The sequence below is a fragment of the Thermobia domestica genome, chromosome 10 (assembly GCF_964235325.1).
Source record: "Thermobia domestica chromosome 10, izTheDome1.hap1.1, whole genome shotgun sequence".
NCBI lineage: Eukaryota > Metazoa > Arthropoda > Insecta > Zygentoma > Lepismatidae > Thermobia > Thermobia domestica.
The window spans coordinates 196,468,815-196,485,858 of NC_137463.1; the positions used below are offsets into that span (position 1 = coordinate 196,468,815).

General features: G+C 38.2%; 1 protein-coding gene across 1 annotated transcript in view; it reads left to right on the plus strand.

Annotated features, from left to right (window-relative positions):
• Positions 1 to 16,621, plus strand: part of LOC145662144 (uncharacterized) — a 43,990-nt gene extending 27,369 nt beyond the window's left edge. The window contains exons 3-4 of the mRNA XM_081727477.1: positions 15,279 to 15,560; positions 16,247 to 16,621. Coding sequence (XP_081583603.1) covers positions 15,279 to 15,560; positions 16,247 to 16,566 — 602 coding nt within the window. The 3' untranslated portion in view covers positions 16,567 to 16,621. The remainder of the gene's footprint in view (positions 1 to 15,278; positions 15,561 to 16,246) is intronic.
• The last annotated feature ends 423 nt before the right edge of the window (positions 16,622 to 17,044 follow it).

The following is a 17,044-nucleotide window of genomic DNA, read 5'->3' on the forward strand; positions in this document are numbered from 1 at the left end:
GTCGGGAGTGAATTTAGATTTAAACGGCATCCCAAATGCCACTATTCATCTCAATATTGGTCGTCTTTGATTATTTTTACATGTCACTCCCCAAAAATGTGCTAAAAACTTAAACCAGGGTCCACTCATATATTAAGAATCATCAAAATCGGTATATCGGACTTCAGACGTGTTCAAATTATTAGACTCAAGATTCAATTTCTGAATATTTTTTGTTCTTATAGCATTATGTGAGAAAATACGTTCGAACTTAGTCCAAATTATTGCTTTGTAACTCTGTCCTAATTTCTAGTGGGTGTAGCACATGCTTTTCAATATCAATAAAACAAATGCGTACGTGGCATTCAAATATAATTACTGTACAGTGTGTATATACAAATTGGAAACAAAAAATGTATTGGAATATTTATAAGAAAATGATCTCTAACACAAAGATTACTATTTCGCATGGAATCCCTTATTCTTTATTAAGTATTTTATCCTTTGTGGCATGCTATGCACGAGTTTAGCACAGTTTACTTTCAATTCAGCACCATGATACCACAAATTGTTGATCTCCTCGATCAATTGATGTTTGGTTGTGAATAAATGTGCTTCTTCTTTAGCTTTTTCTTCATGAAGCTCTCTACTGTTTAGTCTGTCAGGCCTCGTGATGGGTAAATTCCCGGGAAGATATTTTTCGGGAAGATTCCCCGGGAAGATTCCCAAAATGGGAATTTATCCGGGAATTTATGTTCAATCAGAAAGAAAATTTCATTCTATTACTATGTTATGATTTCAAATTCGAATTAATTTTTATATCACAGCATATTATTACTGTTGTCCACAGAGGATTGTTTAAAATGTATATTCTGAACGGTACTATGTTACTTTATTAACACTTTATATTATATTTAGAGAGTACGCATAAATGTATATTTATTTACAATATGTTCTATCAATTAAATATGTGTGAAAAATTTACCGTATATAGTAAATTATATATTAACAGTTTAAATTTATTAAGTGGATTTGCTCAACTTGACTCTATTACTGATATTATGAACACATTAAATTTATAAATGTCATAAACCAATTAGATTGGGTAAATGCTAGAACCCAGACAGCATGTTTGCTTGCCGCAAGCTTGCCTATCGCTTTTATTTGATTTTATTTCGCTTTGGCTTATACACAAAAGCTTATTTCTGCTTAGCGCAAGCCGTAGTGCGGGCAACCCACGCTTCGCTTGCGAGACGCTTTTCTTTAGATTGAAGTAAAAAGCCAGCGCGCGTTCGATTTTCAGTTGTTCTCAAAATCCACGTGACGCTGACCTCCTTACTTTCGGCGATAAGGTAGTGTTCGCGTTGTTAGTGTCTTGTTAGCATTCACTTAATTATTTTTTTTAATTGTTCCGTCTAGTACTCTAGTACTCTAGTCCCACGTACCTATAATATCGCTCTTTATTTCCTCATATTTCGGTAACTATGAGGCATAACGAATTGTAGTATTTACGTATAAAGCATAAATGTGAGCATAGATGGCAGCAGATTTGAGCCTACTTATTTCGCGAAAGAATACAGAACTGTTGCAGATATTTTAATATAAACTTCAAGTTTAACTTACACTTTACTATAAACTTTATCTGAACGCTGTGTTTAAAGTATAAACATTTTTCTGCGTTTTTATATAAAAAGGTAGAAATTTCAAGTACTCGCCGCTAATATAGCAACATTTTACATATTTGTAAGAAGCAACGGCGCGTTGCGTGGAACTGGCCACCGGGAATCTCTAACCAGGTAAAAAAATAGGGTATTCGTAGCTGGCGAAGAAAAATAACCAAGTCACTTAGTGTGTCCATCCCCAATTGTTATTTTATTCGCGATCTTCGTACATACGGTTGGAATACTTGCCTCTTTGGGGTTTAGGAAACAACCGTCGAATTGTATTTTCATACCTCCACGTAGGTTGACATTTTGATTTGGTCTTAACTGTTGACAACCTTGCTATTCTCTAGGCTTACGATTTATTTTGATACTCTCCTCTTCGGAGGTAGAGGTACCTGAAGGAAAAAAAAATAGTTGACGACTTTGGCACTTATACCGGTGAACGATTACTTTCGTGCTCCCTCTCTGGAGGAAAGAGCACCTTAATAAACTCTAAACTTAGAGCTTTGCTCTAACACCAGAATATACACAGGGGCCGTCACTACCCCTTTTGTGGTAAGCTGGCGCCATCTCCCACCTTAGTAATAAAGATGGCTTCTCAGAAGCCAGCAGCAAAATCAGATAAAAAAGTCCAATCATCCCGGATTCCAGGTCTCAGGGGCAAAATAACAAAACCAACGTACAAACCGGAAGATTTTCTAGTGCCTTTAGGCAAAAAGAAACAAGCAGCCGCCCCAGCGAAATTAAAATCCACTGCACTTAAGCAGCCCAGCGCTTCACAACCATCCGCTTCGAGTAAGCCTGAAGACATGGACTTCACGGTAGTAGGAACGCTGAAGCGACGAAGGTCGTCTTTAGCAAACACCAAGACAGAACACCTCACTAATAGTGTCTCCGAATATCCACCTCTTCCACTCAGTAATAAGTTCGAGGTTTTGGCCCCAGCACAATCAGATAATGCAAGTACTAGCACTAAAACTGCAACGACAAGTCAGCCACACAGTTTCAAGCCTCCTCCGATTTTCATCTACGGAATTAACAACACCTATACATTTATTAAGACCTTGTCCCGAGCATTGAAGGAGCCCCCTCTAGCTCAGCCAACTAAGGAGCGCATTCGGATTCAAGCGGCAAACAAAGATGACTACAATTCTATCAAGGCTTACTGCGATCAAACGACAACTGAGTATGCCACAGGGGTAGCAAAAAACGAAAGGCCTATTAAGGTGGTTGTGCGAAAGCTGCCTATTGACACTGACTTAGACGATCTGAAGGATGAATTTATCCGACTGGGCTACAAACCAACAAGCGTTCATCAAATGTCTCGCAAAAGTAAGACAGATAACAAGAAAATACTAATGCCACTGTTTTTGATTGCTCTGGAACGAAGTGCAGCTATTAAAGAGATCTATGCTATCAACAACCTACTTCATTACAAGGTCCAAATCGAACCATATAAGCCTCCCTCGGTGCTACAGTGTTACAGATGCCAACGCTTGGGGCATTCACAGGACAGCTGCCAAGCGCATCCGCGCTGTCTCAAATGTGGGCAATTTCATTTTACCCAGTCCTGCAGTAAATCTGACTCCTCCACACCCGCCACTTGCGCAAATTGTAAGGGAGATCACCCGGCAAATTACCGTGGATGTCCCGTATTCAAATCCTATTCTGAGGCTCTTAAATTGCCGGCACAGCAACCAAGAAAACTTCAAGATAAAGCGGAGAAAACTGTCAACAAATCAGCAGCAGAGACAATTCCCGATCCCACTATTATTAATGTCCAACCTATGGCTACGGACAATGAAGACGCTGAAGCCCCTCCTGCTTCCCACATCCAACCAGCATCTGCCGAAAAACAGGAGAGCCCCAAAGAAGACCTGGACCTAAAGTCTATTCTTTCATTCCTCAAGGGGTTACATTTCCACAAAATCATAACGCATATTAAACGTGGTATTACCCGTTTCCGTCAAGCAGCAGATTCAGCTTCCAAGGCTGCAGCAGTAATAGAAACAATAGCAGAAATGGTTGACGATGGCTGTTTCTAACTCCAGCGTCCTACATCATACACTTATCCTTGCTACATGGAATGCAGATGGTCTCGAGGGGCAGAAACAAATGCTAATTAGATTTCTTACACACCATAGAGTTGATGTTATGTTTGTACAAGAAACACACTTTACAGCTCGGATCACTACTTGGCGACTACCCAATTATATGGTATATCGGCAGGATAGAGTCGGCAGACAGAAAGGAGGATTACTACTTATAATCAAAAAGGCTTTCCCAGTCAGGTTGGTTACAATACCACCCCTACTTACTTTGGAGGCACTTGCTGTTGAGCTAATAACTCCAGGCGTTCCATTAATATTGGTTACCGGGTACAGGTCCCCGGCCACACAACTAGAGCCCACAGACTTCGATGTCATCGCAAACTTAGGGCCAAAGGTCATTTTAGCTGGAGATCTTAATGCTAAACATGGAGAATGGAACTCAATTAAACCTAACGACGCTGGAGACGATTTACACCAATACCTCCTCACGTCCAACTTCAACATCAGTGCTCCGCCAGACCCAACTCATTATCCAAAGTTCGGCGAACAACCCGATGTGCTTGACGTCGCTCTTTGTAAAGACGTATCCTTTACTGTCCATCCTTATGTCATCTCAGATTTAGACTCTGACCATGATCCAGTCATTTTTCACGTATCACACCGCAGCATTGCCCATTCTGCCCCTATTTTTAAGCAAATAGAAACTGATTGGGATATCTTTAAACAAAAACTAAATACTATGATAGATCTCCGAGATCGGCCAGCTACCATTGAGGACATCGACCAAGCGGTTTCTCACATCACATTAGCACTTCGAACAGCAGAGGCAGCGAGCTCCACTACCAAAATCTCTCCAACACACACGGGACAATGTGACAGTCTACATCTGCAGATCTATCTCCATTTAAAACGTTGGGCTAGACGCCGATGGCAGCATACACTACATCCAGCATACAAAACATTATGGAATAAACTGCGTGCGAAACTCAAGATGCTCACACAGCGACAAAATCAACAGTACTGGGAAGATACCTTTCGAAATATCACACCAAATGATAGAAAAATATGGACATTCTCTAAATCCTTTCAGCGTGCTACAAATGCTTCCAGAGCTAGAGTTATTCAAGGCCAACAAGGACTGACTCAAGACCCACAGTCACAAGCGGATATTTTCGCTGACTCCCTGGAAGAACAGTTCCAGCCTAACAGATCACGTCTTGATCCCTATCTCAAACAGCACATCCGAACCACACTACATAGCCTAACTACACAAAACCCTATACATGACATCATCTTAGTTACACCTCGAGAAATAGAAAGACATATCAAATGTCTGCCGGCGAAGACAGCATCCGGACCCGACAGAATTCGATCTGATATCCTAAAACATCCAACCAGAAAACTACTGGTCTTCCTAACCTATTTATTTAATGCCATCTTTCACTTATGCTATTTCCCGAAGACCTGGAAGGAAGCTCGTATTATCACCATCCCCAAGCCCGGGAAGAATCCACTTCTCCCGGAAAACTATAGGCCAATAAGTCTTCTGTCACACCTAAGTAAACTCTTTGAACGTGTGTTTCTCTGGAGGCTGAAACAGCATGTAGCTACTAGAGACCTTCTACCATTTCATCAGTTCGGGTTTCGTGCACAACATAGCACTACTACACAACTCGTGCGAGTAGTGGATCATTTAACAGTGGCTTTCAACAGAAAACAACACACCCTTGGGGTCTATCTGGATGTCTCAAAAGCCTTTGATAAAGTATGGTTAGCTGGACTTTTATATAAACTATACACGCAAGGTTTTTCAGATCGTCTTCTGCATTTACTGCGTTCCTACCTCATTGGCAGAAAATTCCATGTGTCTGTTGACGGAGTTAAATCCACGTCTAGACCTATTAAAGCAGGTGTTCCACAAGGCGCTGTACTTTCACCGCTTTTATATAATCTGTACACAGCAGATATCCCGACCTTACCCCATTGCTTTGTTGCAACATACGCCGACGATACTGCCTTTTTCACGACCAGTAGCTCACTTGCACAGTGTTACATATACATGCAACGCCAACTCATAGGTTTTCAAGAATGGGCAAGACGTTGGAGAATCAAAATAAATGCAGACAAAAGCTGTGCTGTCATCCATAGTCGGAGACGCATCCGCGTCCATCGAAATCTAACCTATGAGAACACACGCATTCCTCATGCTACGCACGCAAAATATTTGGGTGTAACTTTAGATCGTGGTCTAACGTTTGCCGCACACATCAGAGACATAAAACAGAGAGCATTACGAAAAATCTCAGCGTTGTACCCCATCTTGCGCTGTAGCTCCCTTTCTCATGAGGTCCGAGCTCACATCTTCAAAATGATAATCCTGTCTACCATCTCTTATGCATGCCCTGCCTGGCAACATGCTTCACATAGTCACGTACAAACTCTCGAAAGTGTGCAAACTCGAGCTGGTCGTATAATCACTGGTCACGACAAATATACACGAAACAGCCAGATCCTGGAAGACTTAGAGCTACCCACTGTCAGAGACGTACTACGGCATCTCCACAATAAGTTCTGGCGTACTTTACCCAGACATATAAATCCAGCTATAGCTAATATCGGTACCGAATGCGCACTGCGGAACGTCCATCGAACACCACGCATTTAAAATCTCTCCAGGACTGGTAAAGAATTCATAATCAGCTACTCTGCGACAGTTGCAGATGTAGTCTCCCATACATACCAAAACAATAGTAACATCCAACAAACCACCAGCACATCTTGATATATTCTTTCTAACATATTACTCATGGAGTCAGGGGCTCTGGCCCGATACTCTATACATAACCACAAAATTACCGTTACCGTTACCGTTACCGTTACCGTTGCGTGTCACAACTAAACCGTAATAATTTTGCTTATTTTGATGTTTTGCAGAAGCGTATGGGAGACTTGGGTGTTTTCATGGTTGTGCATATGCTTCAATAATTGGGGAGGTGAGGGACAACATATTGTAGCATAGAAATAGTCAATCGTTTAAATTATACTGATTTCATACTGTTTTATCTAAATTCGCTTAGTGCAAGATTCCATATAACTTCTTTGGCGTGTGTTTCGCTTGCAATAAGCTTAATAAAGCTTGCCATTGATGAGAATACGCTTATACTTGGCTTGCGTTTGAGATAATTTGACTTGTGTTTAACTTGTGAAGACAAGCTTGCCCCAAGCCTTGCCCAGATGTAACTAACTAGCTTGCCACAAGCTTAAAGCAAGCTAATTGGCTTGCATAATATAGCTTGCGGCAAGCTAATTTACCTTGCAACAGCAAGTTTGTGGCAACTTGCAGCAAGTTTAAATTGCTGTCTGGGAAGATACATATCTCACCAATTTATAGACATTTGCGCATACATATTTATGTTCATAAAATTTGCAAGATATTTACTTATCTTTATATTTTAGCACGTAACATTGCCATACACGACCTTTCATTCTACCTATTTCTCGAAATTCGATACGTTAATTCACATGTAAAAGAAGTCCGAGTACCTCTTCAGAAATTCGAGTCAGAGAGAGGAGACAGACCGACGTCTATTACTAATGGTGGTTCAGGGTTTATTAATAGTACTTCATCTCTATTTCTACATAATTCTAAATTACTTTACAAAATGGTTCCTTTCATCATTTGCAATTATTACTTTGCTAATTTTGGCTGTTCTTTAGCATTGGGGGCCAGCTTTTGCACCTACTTTTTTGCGATATTCTATTCCGATGCGGTTGTTTTATGGTTTCATACGTTAAATTACGTTACAAACATTAAATTCAGTCAGCATTGCAGAGCAAGCGTTAGCGAATGAAGGCAGGTTAGAGCCCCGCATGGCACGTTGTTTTCTACATTCGTTACCAACAATTCACTTTCTTTTCTCACATACATCACTTCCACTTACCTTTCCGTTTTGTATAAATCCCCTACTGCTCTAAAAAAAAATGTGTTCGTTACTTTCTTGACTACTTGAACATCACTATCAACTCATTTCTTCCGTACATCATACTACGTTTTGCTATTTTGGCCCTCCAATACTAAACAATTACCTTACTTTTTAGTGCAAATTGAAATGGAACTCAAAAAATCATGTTATTAGTTATATAAAGTACCGTCAAATAATTTTAAATTTTTTAACCTCCAAATTCTTTAAAACCTAGAAGTAAATCATAATATATTAAAATAAAGTAATTAGTCATATGGTTCTTATAATTTGGAAGATTAAGTAAAGAAATGGAAATAAATTCCTTTCCGGGAATTTATAGGCCAGGGAGAAATCCCGGGAATATTCCCATTTTTTAAATTCCCTTCTCACCGGGAATATTCCCACTGCCCATCACACTAGTCAGGCCCGAAGACAGACATCACACCACAGACCGCGACTGAAGTAGGATGCTTCATGGTTTGTTGGAGACATTCCAACTTGAATTCCTCAGGTCGACGTCACACATATTGTGAACATTCATCAGACACGAAGACACATGATTCATCACTAAATGAAACTACTCTCTAATCATCAGCAGTCCAATGTTCTAGGTCTCGTGCCCATTCGAGACGCTTCTTTGTCATGATTGGAGTAATTTTTGCTTTCTTTCTTGGCATGTATCATATGCTTTTATTCCCTCAATATAAAGAATCCTTCGAACACTTTCAGTTGAAATATCTGCATCATACTCAGCCATTTTAATGCTTAAGTCTCTAGAAGTTGTGTTTCTGTTTCCCAGAGCCAATCTTTTTAGTTTTCTGATACCTCTTAGCGATAGCTTTGGTTTTCGCCCACACTTCTCAACCCTATTTTGCTGATATATTTGCTTCTTGCTCATTGCAACAGTTTCTACTCACAGATTTTGTTGTGAGCAATTACTAGCAATTTCTTGTGTATATCTTTCTTCCGTCAGACGTTTTTTATAACTTCCACTTTACGTGTAGGAAGGTCTCTGGCTTTTCCTATTACGCCGCGACTACAGGACTACACTGAATAAAATATTAATACACAAATAAACGTGTCACGATCACTTTAAACTATCTCATTCGAACTGTCGAACGCTTTGAATGTCGTATCTGGTTACTACTGCAACCACAACACTTCAGACTGTAACTTGTTGATGAAAACCACAATAGCTGTCTACAAATGAAACTCCACTTTCAGAACTTTCTCCTCCCACTAATGCCATTTGCTGTTCGACGATTATATCACCACTTCAACTGTAAAGTAAACAAATTAAGGACCCTCTATTGGTTATTCAACCATTAAGTTACATGTTCTAGAACTCCGAAATTAGGATTGCAACATCAACTTTGCATTTTTCGAGCGTGAGTCTAATAATTTGAACACGTCTGTAGGAGGAATTAGCCGTCCAAATATTTTTAAATGTTACCCCTTCACGCCTCCAGCCCTCTTGGCCGAAAATATGCTAAAAATTTAAATTAGGTCAGGGTCACTAATTTGTCCAAGATCATCAATATTTATCCAGTGGTATAATAGAAGTTACCGAACAAAGATCGTTTCATTCATTTTATACTCTCAAACTATGCTATGCATAAGTGTCGGAAGTATTATAGAACGCCTTTATCGGCTCATTTGTCGACAAGTATCAAAGCAAAAACGGTAAGAGGCATCGAGATACGATTCTTTGAAATGATTCAGCGTTCCAAGGATATGTTCCATTTCTTTCGTTAACCATCTATTCAAACAGGAAGTGCTTCAAATTAGTAATTTCCGGTTTCGATATTTATCGCCATAAAACGGAAATGGTAACAGATAGCGAGAAGCTGTTTATTTGCAAACAATTTAGTGTCCCAACGCAATGTATCATGACTATCCGAAACACTATATCAACACTAGAAGTGGTTCAAATTTAATTAATTCCTTTGTCAATACTGATTTCCACAGAGCAAAAACGGTAAAACATATCAAGATCGGCTTTCTGCACTCGATTCATCGTCCTGAGAATAGGTTCCATCTTCTACTTTTTTTACCCTCTACTCAGACTGGAAGTTGTTCAAATTAGCCATTTTCAGTTTTAACATTTATCGCTATAGAACGAAAACGGTAACAGATAGCTAGAAGTTTTCTTGCAAACGAATCAGTCTGAAGACAACGTAACATGACTATTGCGAATACTACCAAAACCGGAGGTGGTTGAAATTTGATACTACTTGATTTGTAACAGCGTGGACATTTTTTATCATAATTTTTCGTCATCGCATCCTTGTAGTATCAAACATATTTCAAAAACAATTTTCTACTGCTCCTTTAATCTGTCATTTGGAACAGACAGTAGTTGACGGAATAGTAAAACAAAAATTTATGTGGAAAAATGTTGTTAACAGTTGATTCAACAGAGAAAGGAACGCAGATATTGTAAAATATTTTACATTATTGAGTACGTACTTCTTATAATAGTTGAGGCCATAATGAAAGGAAAATTGTTATATTTGAATAAAGAGAGGAAGGACGTAAATATTATAAACTCTTTTTCAACACGTTTTATTATTATTATTATTATTATTATTATTATTATTATTATTATTATTATTATTATTATTATTATTATTATTATTATTATTATTATTTAACTCGAGATTTCTTCATACTTTATTAAAATACTTACCAACATATCCTCATTTTATTGTCCTAACTAACCAATATTTGTTAATAGTAAAGTAGTTTAGATTGATCGAGCTTTTGGGCCTTCAGAATTTCATGTCTCCCCCGCCCCCGTTACGAAATCCTGGCTAAACGAACCAATATATGTTGCAGTAAAATAGTTTAGAATGATCTAGCCCCTAGTGTGATGACCACAGTATTTCATGTAACGGACCCCCCTTCACGAAATCCTGGCTACGTGCCTGGAGGATGGGGCCCAATCAAGATAGCAAGTCCTGAACTGAATATAGGACTCATAGGTATTTAATGTTGTAAATCATCATCATAGCCGTTTTGCTACAGCAACTGAGTAGCTTCTATGCTTCATGGTCTTAGCTAACCTCCTCGTCCTCACGTACGAATTTTCTGTTTTGATATCGTCCATCAACTGTAACCTCCTTCGTCCCTTCCCTCTCTTTTTTTTTTGCTATATCCTCTAGTACGTTCTTACTGATACAGTTCCTTCCTAGTCAATGTCATCATCAGCTTTTCTTTCTCTTCTTAATTTTATCTAAAACTGTTCTTTTCTCCCTATCATTTCTAACACCTTTTCATTAGTCTTCTGTTTGACCCAGCTAATTCCTTCCCTTCTTGTGCATGCCCATATTTCGAAGGCTTCCAGTCGTTTTTCATTACTTTTACTTAATGTCACTGTTTTTGCCCCATACGTGCGTTACTCCACACGAAACAATTTACTAGTCTTTTTCTCTACTCTTTATTCAAGATCCCACAAAATAGACATTTCTTTCTCTTAAAGGCTTCTTTCGCCATTCCTATCATTGCTGTTATTTCACGTTCTTGTTTCATACCTTGGTATCGAAACTAACCACCTGTACTATTTTCTCCTCCAGCCCCTTACTTCTACATTTGATACCGACTGCTTCGTTTTGATCACTGCTGGCTTTTGATTTTCCTAATATTTATTTTCATCCCATATTCTTCAAACCTTCCTCAAATTTTCTAACATCTTATTCATTTTCTTTTCAGATTCATCTGCAAACCGAATACACCTAACCATTCAATTTCCTTCCAAAATACCATCTTCATTACGTAGGCTCTTTTCCACAATATCTTCTAGATAGATATCAAATAATGTTGACTAGAGACAAGACCAGCCTCGTACATCGTTTCCAATTTTACTCTCCTCTGTCATTTTTTCTCATATTCTAATACTTACTTGTTGGTTTAAATATGTTTTTTTTTTATGAATCTTTGGTCTCTTCATTCCAACTCAACCTTCTTTAGGACTCACAACAACAATTCTCAGTTCACACGGTGAAATCCTTTTCTAGATCAATCAGTACAACATACACCTCTTTGTGTTCTTACTTTTTATAAACCCGAACTATTCTTCCGTTTTTTCATCTGTTCTTCCACACAACCGTCTGTTTCGAAGCATATTTTGTTGTTGCATGTGATATGAGACTAATAGTTCTATAGTTCTCATCTCTCTCTAGGTTTGTTTTCCTAGCCACTGGTATCATAATCATTCTTAGGATATTTTGGTCACTTTCTTGATTTATATATTTCATTGTAGAACTGAGACAACTCCTTCTTGCCCTTGTCTCCCATGTTCTTAATGAATTTGATTGGCATATTATCTATCCCGGTTACTTTTCATTCCTAATCTCAGCTATAGCTTTTTCAAATTCATTCCGAAGAATACTAAACCCTTTATCATTCTCGAGTACTTCATTTTCTATTTTAGCGGCTAGGTCATACAGTCTATCCCTACTCTCATACAAGTACTTAACATATTCTTTTCATCTTTCTAAGACTTCACTACTCTCGCTGATTACCTTACCATCTTATTTTATACTGCAGTCGTAATACAAATTGTTTTCTCCTCAGTTCCATAGATTTCGCTTTCTTGCACATTTCTTCATATTTTCCAACTCTTTCTAATTCTTATACGTAATTACATTTTCTTTTGTAAAATTCTTTCCTTGTTCTATCTGTTTTCCTTCAAACTCGTTGTTTAACTTTTTGTACATCTCTCTACCCTCTTCTATATAGACTTGTCTCCATGCACTTCTTTATCTCGTTTTCTGCAACATGTTTTGTAACCCATGTTTTTTAAAACCATTTTATGTTCACAGAAACCTATTACTTCTTCTGCAGCTTGTCGTATGCAAACTTTAAAATGGTCAAATTGTCTGTTACTACCTAAACCTATTCTTTCCTCATTTGTGACCATCTCTTCGAATTTTTCAACAGAAAGATTTCTTATTTCCTCGTTTTCCAACACTTCAGTAGTCAAGTTCTTGTTGCCTACTTATCTTCTGGCTACTTTTTCTGCTACCACTTCAGCCACCACAGGTTATGATCGGAGGAAATGTCCCTTCCGCGAAGGATGTTCGCGTTCTTCAAACTATTCCTATACTTATTCTGAATCATAACATAGTCCATTTGATATTTTCGGCCGTCTTTTGAGGATTTCCATGTATATCTTCTCCTGTGCTAATTGAATCAAGTGTTCCCAATTATTTGTGAATTCTGTCTTCAGAAATCGTGCATCCCCTCTTCCCCTAAACTATATTTGTCTAAGATACCACCTTCCTCTTTTACTTTCACAACTGCAATAAAATCCCCCATTACAATTACATATGCACCCTTCTTCTGCATGTCTAGAATTTCCTCTATTTTATCATAATTTTTCTCTACTGCTTCACTTGTATGCGAAGTGCAGAGTGCGTATATCTATATCACCACTAGATTCTTCTTTTTTCCTTGATGCCTACTTTTCTTCTTCTTTTTTCAGTCTGAACATCATAACTCTGTCATCAACGAATTCTACTTTCATCACCTTCTCTTTTAATCGCTTACCAAGAATTATTTAGAAAATATTATGTCCGCCCTTTTCATTACCTAAGTAAGGCACTCTATATCCTTCAAAGTTCTTTGGAGAAGAATAACTCTTCCAATAATCTACACTTGCCAAAGATGGCCGTCAGATTATTAAGTTGAAACTGGTTTACACTGAGATACAGCAATAAAAATATTAATAATACGTAGTAGTAAAGAATTTCTATTTGCACAAATTTACAGGTTATTACTGTCAGTAACTTGCGCTACTTTTCTTGCTTTTGACCTCAATCATACATTGAGAACCACTGACATGGATCATTTACATTTGATCCATTTGTAGGATGATTCTGTTGTATGCTTGGGTTCTGGATACCACTGTTTATATATACTATATGTTGACATCTGGAATTATCTGTGCTGCTATTTAGTATTTGGTCTAGGAATTAATTCGTGCGGGTGGACAAGAGATGGCGCAACGAACGGAGCGTCCCACAGTTCCGTGTATCCACACATGTGTTGCAAACCCCTGTCATCGCGTATCGTTCGTAGTATCGGGCAGTGGATTAAAACGTCAACAACACCAGTTTGTAGTTAAGTGAACATGGCGCAATTTGTGCCTGATAAAGTGTTTTTGTGGGGTGTCCTGCTGCATTACTTTAACATGCAGAAAAGTGCGACTGAAAGTCATCGTATTTTGGTGGAAGTGTATGGTGACCATGCTCTAGCTGAGCGAACGTGTCAGAAGTGGTTTGCACGGTTTAGAAGTGGTGATTTCGGCTTGGCAGACCAAGAGCGAGCTGGACAGCCAAAATATTTCAAGACGAAGAATTGACAGCATTGCTCGAGCAGGATTCGTGTCAAACGCAGGAACAACTTGCAGCAGCATTAGGCGTTGATCAAACAACAGTCTCCAAACGCTTGAAAGCCATGGGAATGATTCAAAAGATGTCACATTGGGTTCCACATGAATTGAAAGACAGAGACGTTGAAAGACGAAAAACCATTTGCGAATTGCTGCTTCAACGACAGAGCAGAAAGGGGTTTCTGCATCGAATTATTACGGGTGATGAGAAGTGGATCCATTACGAGAACCCTAAACGAAAAAAGGCCTGGGTGAAACCAGGTGAACCAGGTCCATCACAACCAAAACGAGATATTCACTGTGCAAAGGTTATGCTGTGCATATGGTGGGATATGAAAGGTGTGGTGTACTATGAGCTGCTGCAACCGGGTGAAACTATGAATGGAGAACGTTATCGACGACAATTAATGCGTTTGAAGCAAGCTCTGGCCAGAACACGACCAGAATGGGAGAACAGACATGATAAACTTATTGTTCAACATGATAACGCTCGCCCACATGTCGCAAAACCGGTCAAAACATATTTAGAAAATGTCGGATGGGAAGTTTTACCCCACCCGCCGTATTCACCAGACGTTGCTCCTTCGGACTACTACTTGTTCGATTGCATGAACAACGATTTGATTGGACAGCGGTTTACTTCTTCAGAAGATATCGAAACATGGGTCTGTGACTGGATCGCTTCCAAGGATGAGGACTTCTTTCGCCACGGAATCCGTACATTGCCTGACAGATGGGCGAAAGTGGTGGCTAGCGATGGACAATATTTTTCTTAAGGTATTTATGTATTTTGTGTTTGTACTACAGCTTCAATGTGTGGGTACCAACCGCACGAATTAATTCCTAGACCAAATATTAACAACGACAGCTAACTTCTGTATGGCGATCACATAAGGAAAAGAAAAAAGAAATAGTCCACTGTCGCTAGTAGGCATATCAGAACGAATAAATGGGATAGTAATATACTTTTCTTTAGTTTACTACTGTCCCACTTATTTATAGACATAGAAGGTTTCTACTTCTATTCTCTGAATATTCTTTAAATAATATACTCTTGTACTTGAATACGTTGTAGCAATTCTATTAGATATTCTATTCCTACACCTGTTCGTGTCTATAGCGACAAAATATCATGGCATAACTTTCTATCTTACCGCCCTTCATGTGCTGTGAATTTCTCCTCATGTTAATTTAAGAAAATACCTTTATTTCATATTTTATTTTACAGAAGAAATTGTTAAAAGGAATGGCAAAGGAAGCAAAGGATCCCCTGAAGACTTGGACATTGACATTGAGACGGTTGACAATCCACAGCCGCGGACAGGCACACAAGCAGAGGAAGAAGAGAATGGAAAAGCAGACCCCAAAAATGGATCAGATTATGGAGACAAACATGGTTACGATTTCAGCAAGGCTTTTAAACCTTTTGATGATATCTTCACAACATACTATCAATTAAAAAATAAAACTTTAGAGTCTGGAGACGATCAACATCACCGCGTGCCAAAAGGTATTATAACCTCGTTTTATATTTAATAAAATTTATAATGATATACTTCAACTCTACTGTTTGCACACAATAAACCAAGAATTTTATTAATCTGAAGAAAGTCCACGAGTATAGATCGAAATGTATCTAACTCAATCAAATGAATTCTTTTAAAATTTGTTAAAATTATCATCAAATAATGCATTTAACTGGGAGTTTGTCATTAAATTTAACTTACAGAATCCCCCAAAAGTTATCTTTATTTTTCAAAAACTAATAAGAGAAAACAGGTTTAAGAAAAGAAACATTCATCTCAGGAAAAATCGTTTTTCTTGATTTTTTCGAAACTCTCGATGAGGTTTTTACTCTGGTATATATAAGTTTGTTGAGCTCAATAAGATTATTCTATTGGTGTACAACTCATTTTTGGATAAATTATTTTCCAGTAAAAGGTAAGAGTGTTGGAGAATTGGAAGTTTTTGGCGGGAAAGAGTATCGAATATAAGGGATTTTTTTAAAATACAAATATTTTGTTTCATAGGGATAAATCTAAGTAAAAAAAAAAAAATAACGAAAGCTTCGAAAGATGAAAAACGTGTGCAACTGCTGTCTTATGTCCGTCTTATTTTGTACCGCAGACTGCACATTTCATGACAATAGAATTTCCGTGCCACATTCACATGCCGTTGTCTCTTTCTTTCCAACAGGTTATGGTGAAGACCTTTACATAACAGGCTATGGCTATCCAAAAGGTTACTACCATCCAAAGGTGGGAACAGGGGCGCATGGCTACTACCACCCTCATGCACAGACTGGCTACCACCATCCAAACCACTTTGCAGTTCCAGTTCCTGTGCCAGCGTATAGTCTGTGCAATCCTTACGGAGGGTTTGCTCCAATCATAGGATATGGACGAGTTGTTCCGTTTGGGTATAGTATGCAGCCACATCATCATAATGTCGGCCATGCTTATGGAACGTTGCAGTACTCTCCGTATTTTAATCATGGAGGATTTTCTTCTGGTTAAAGTGATGTGTGTTTATATACTATTTTTTTAAAATTTATAATTCAATGTTACTGTGATAAGATAGAGTTTGTTTATGTAAGTTATGTGTGTATTTAATAAAACTATATACTTTATTTTAAAATGATTATCCTTAATGTGTAGAAAATACTCATACACAGAGTCATAGAGCTTTCTTGAACGTGGAGCACAGATCTGGGAATAAATTAGAGATATTTTCAATGTTTTCAGAATATACATCGATAAAGTTTTTCTTCATGCTCTAGGCTCAACTTGGGATATCAACTTTCAACTTCCAATATCCTTAAAATATGATATTTCTACTTAATACTAAATCCATTTGTTTGAACCGTAATGAGGTCTATATAGTTTGTTGACAGCATGTCAAGTTTCGTTTAAACTCTGAAAACAAAAATATGTGTTATCAGTACACTACGCAACAGATAGATTGTAGCTTTTCAACGTTCCAGAATTGAAGTTA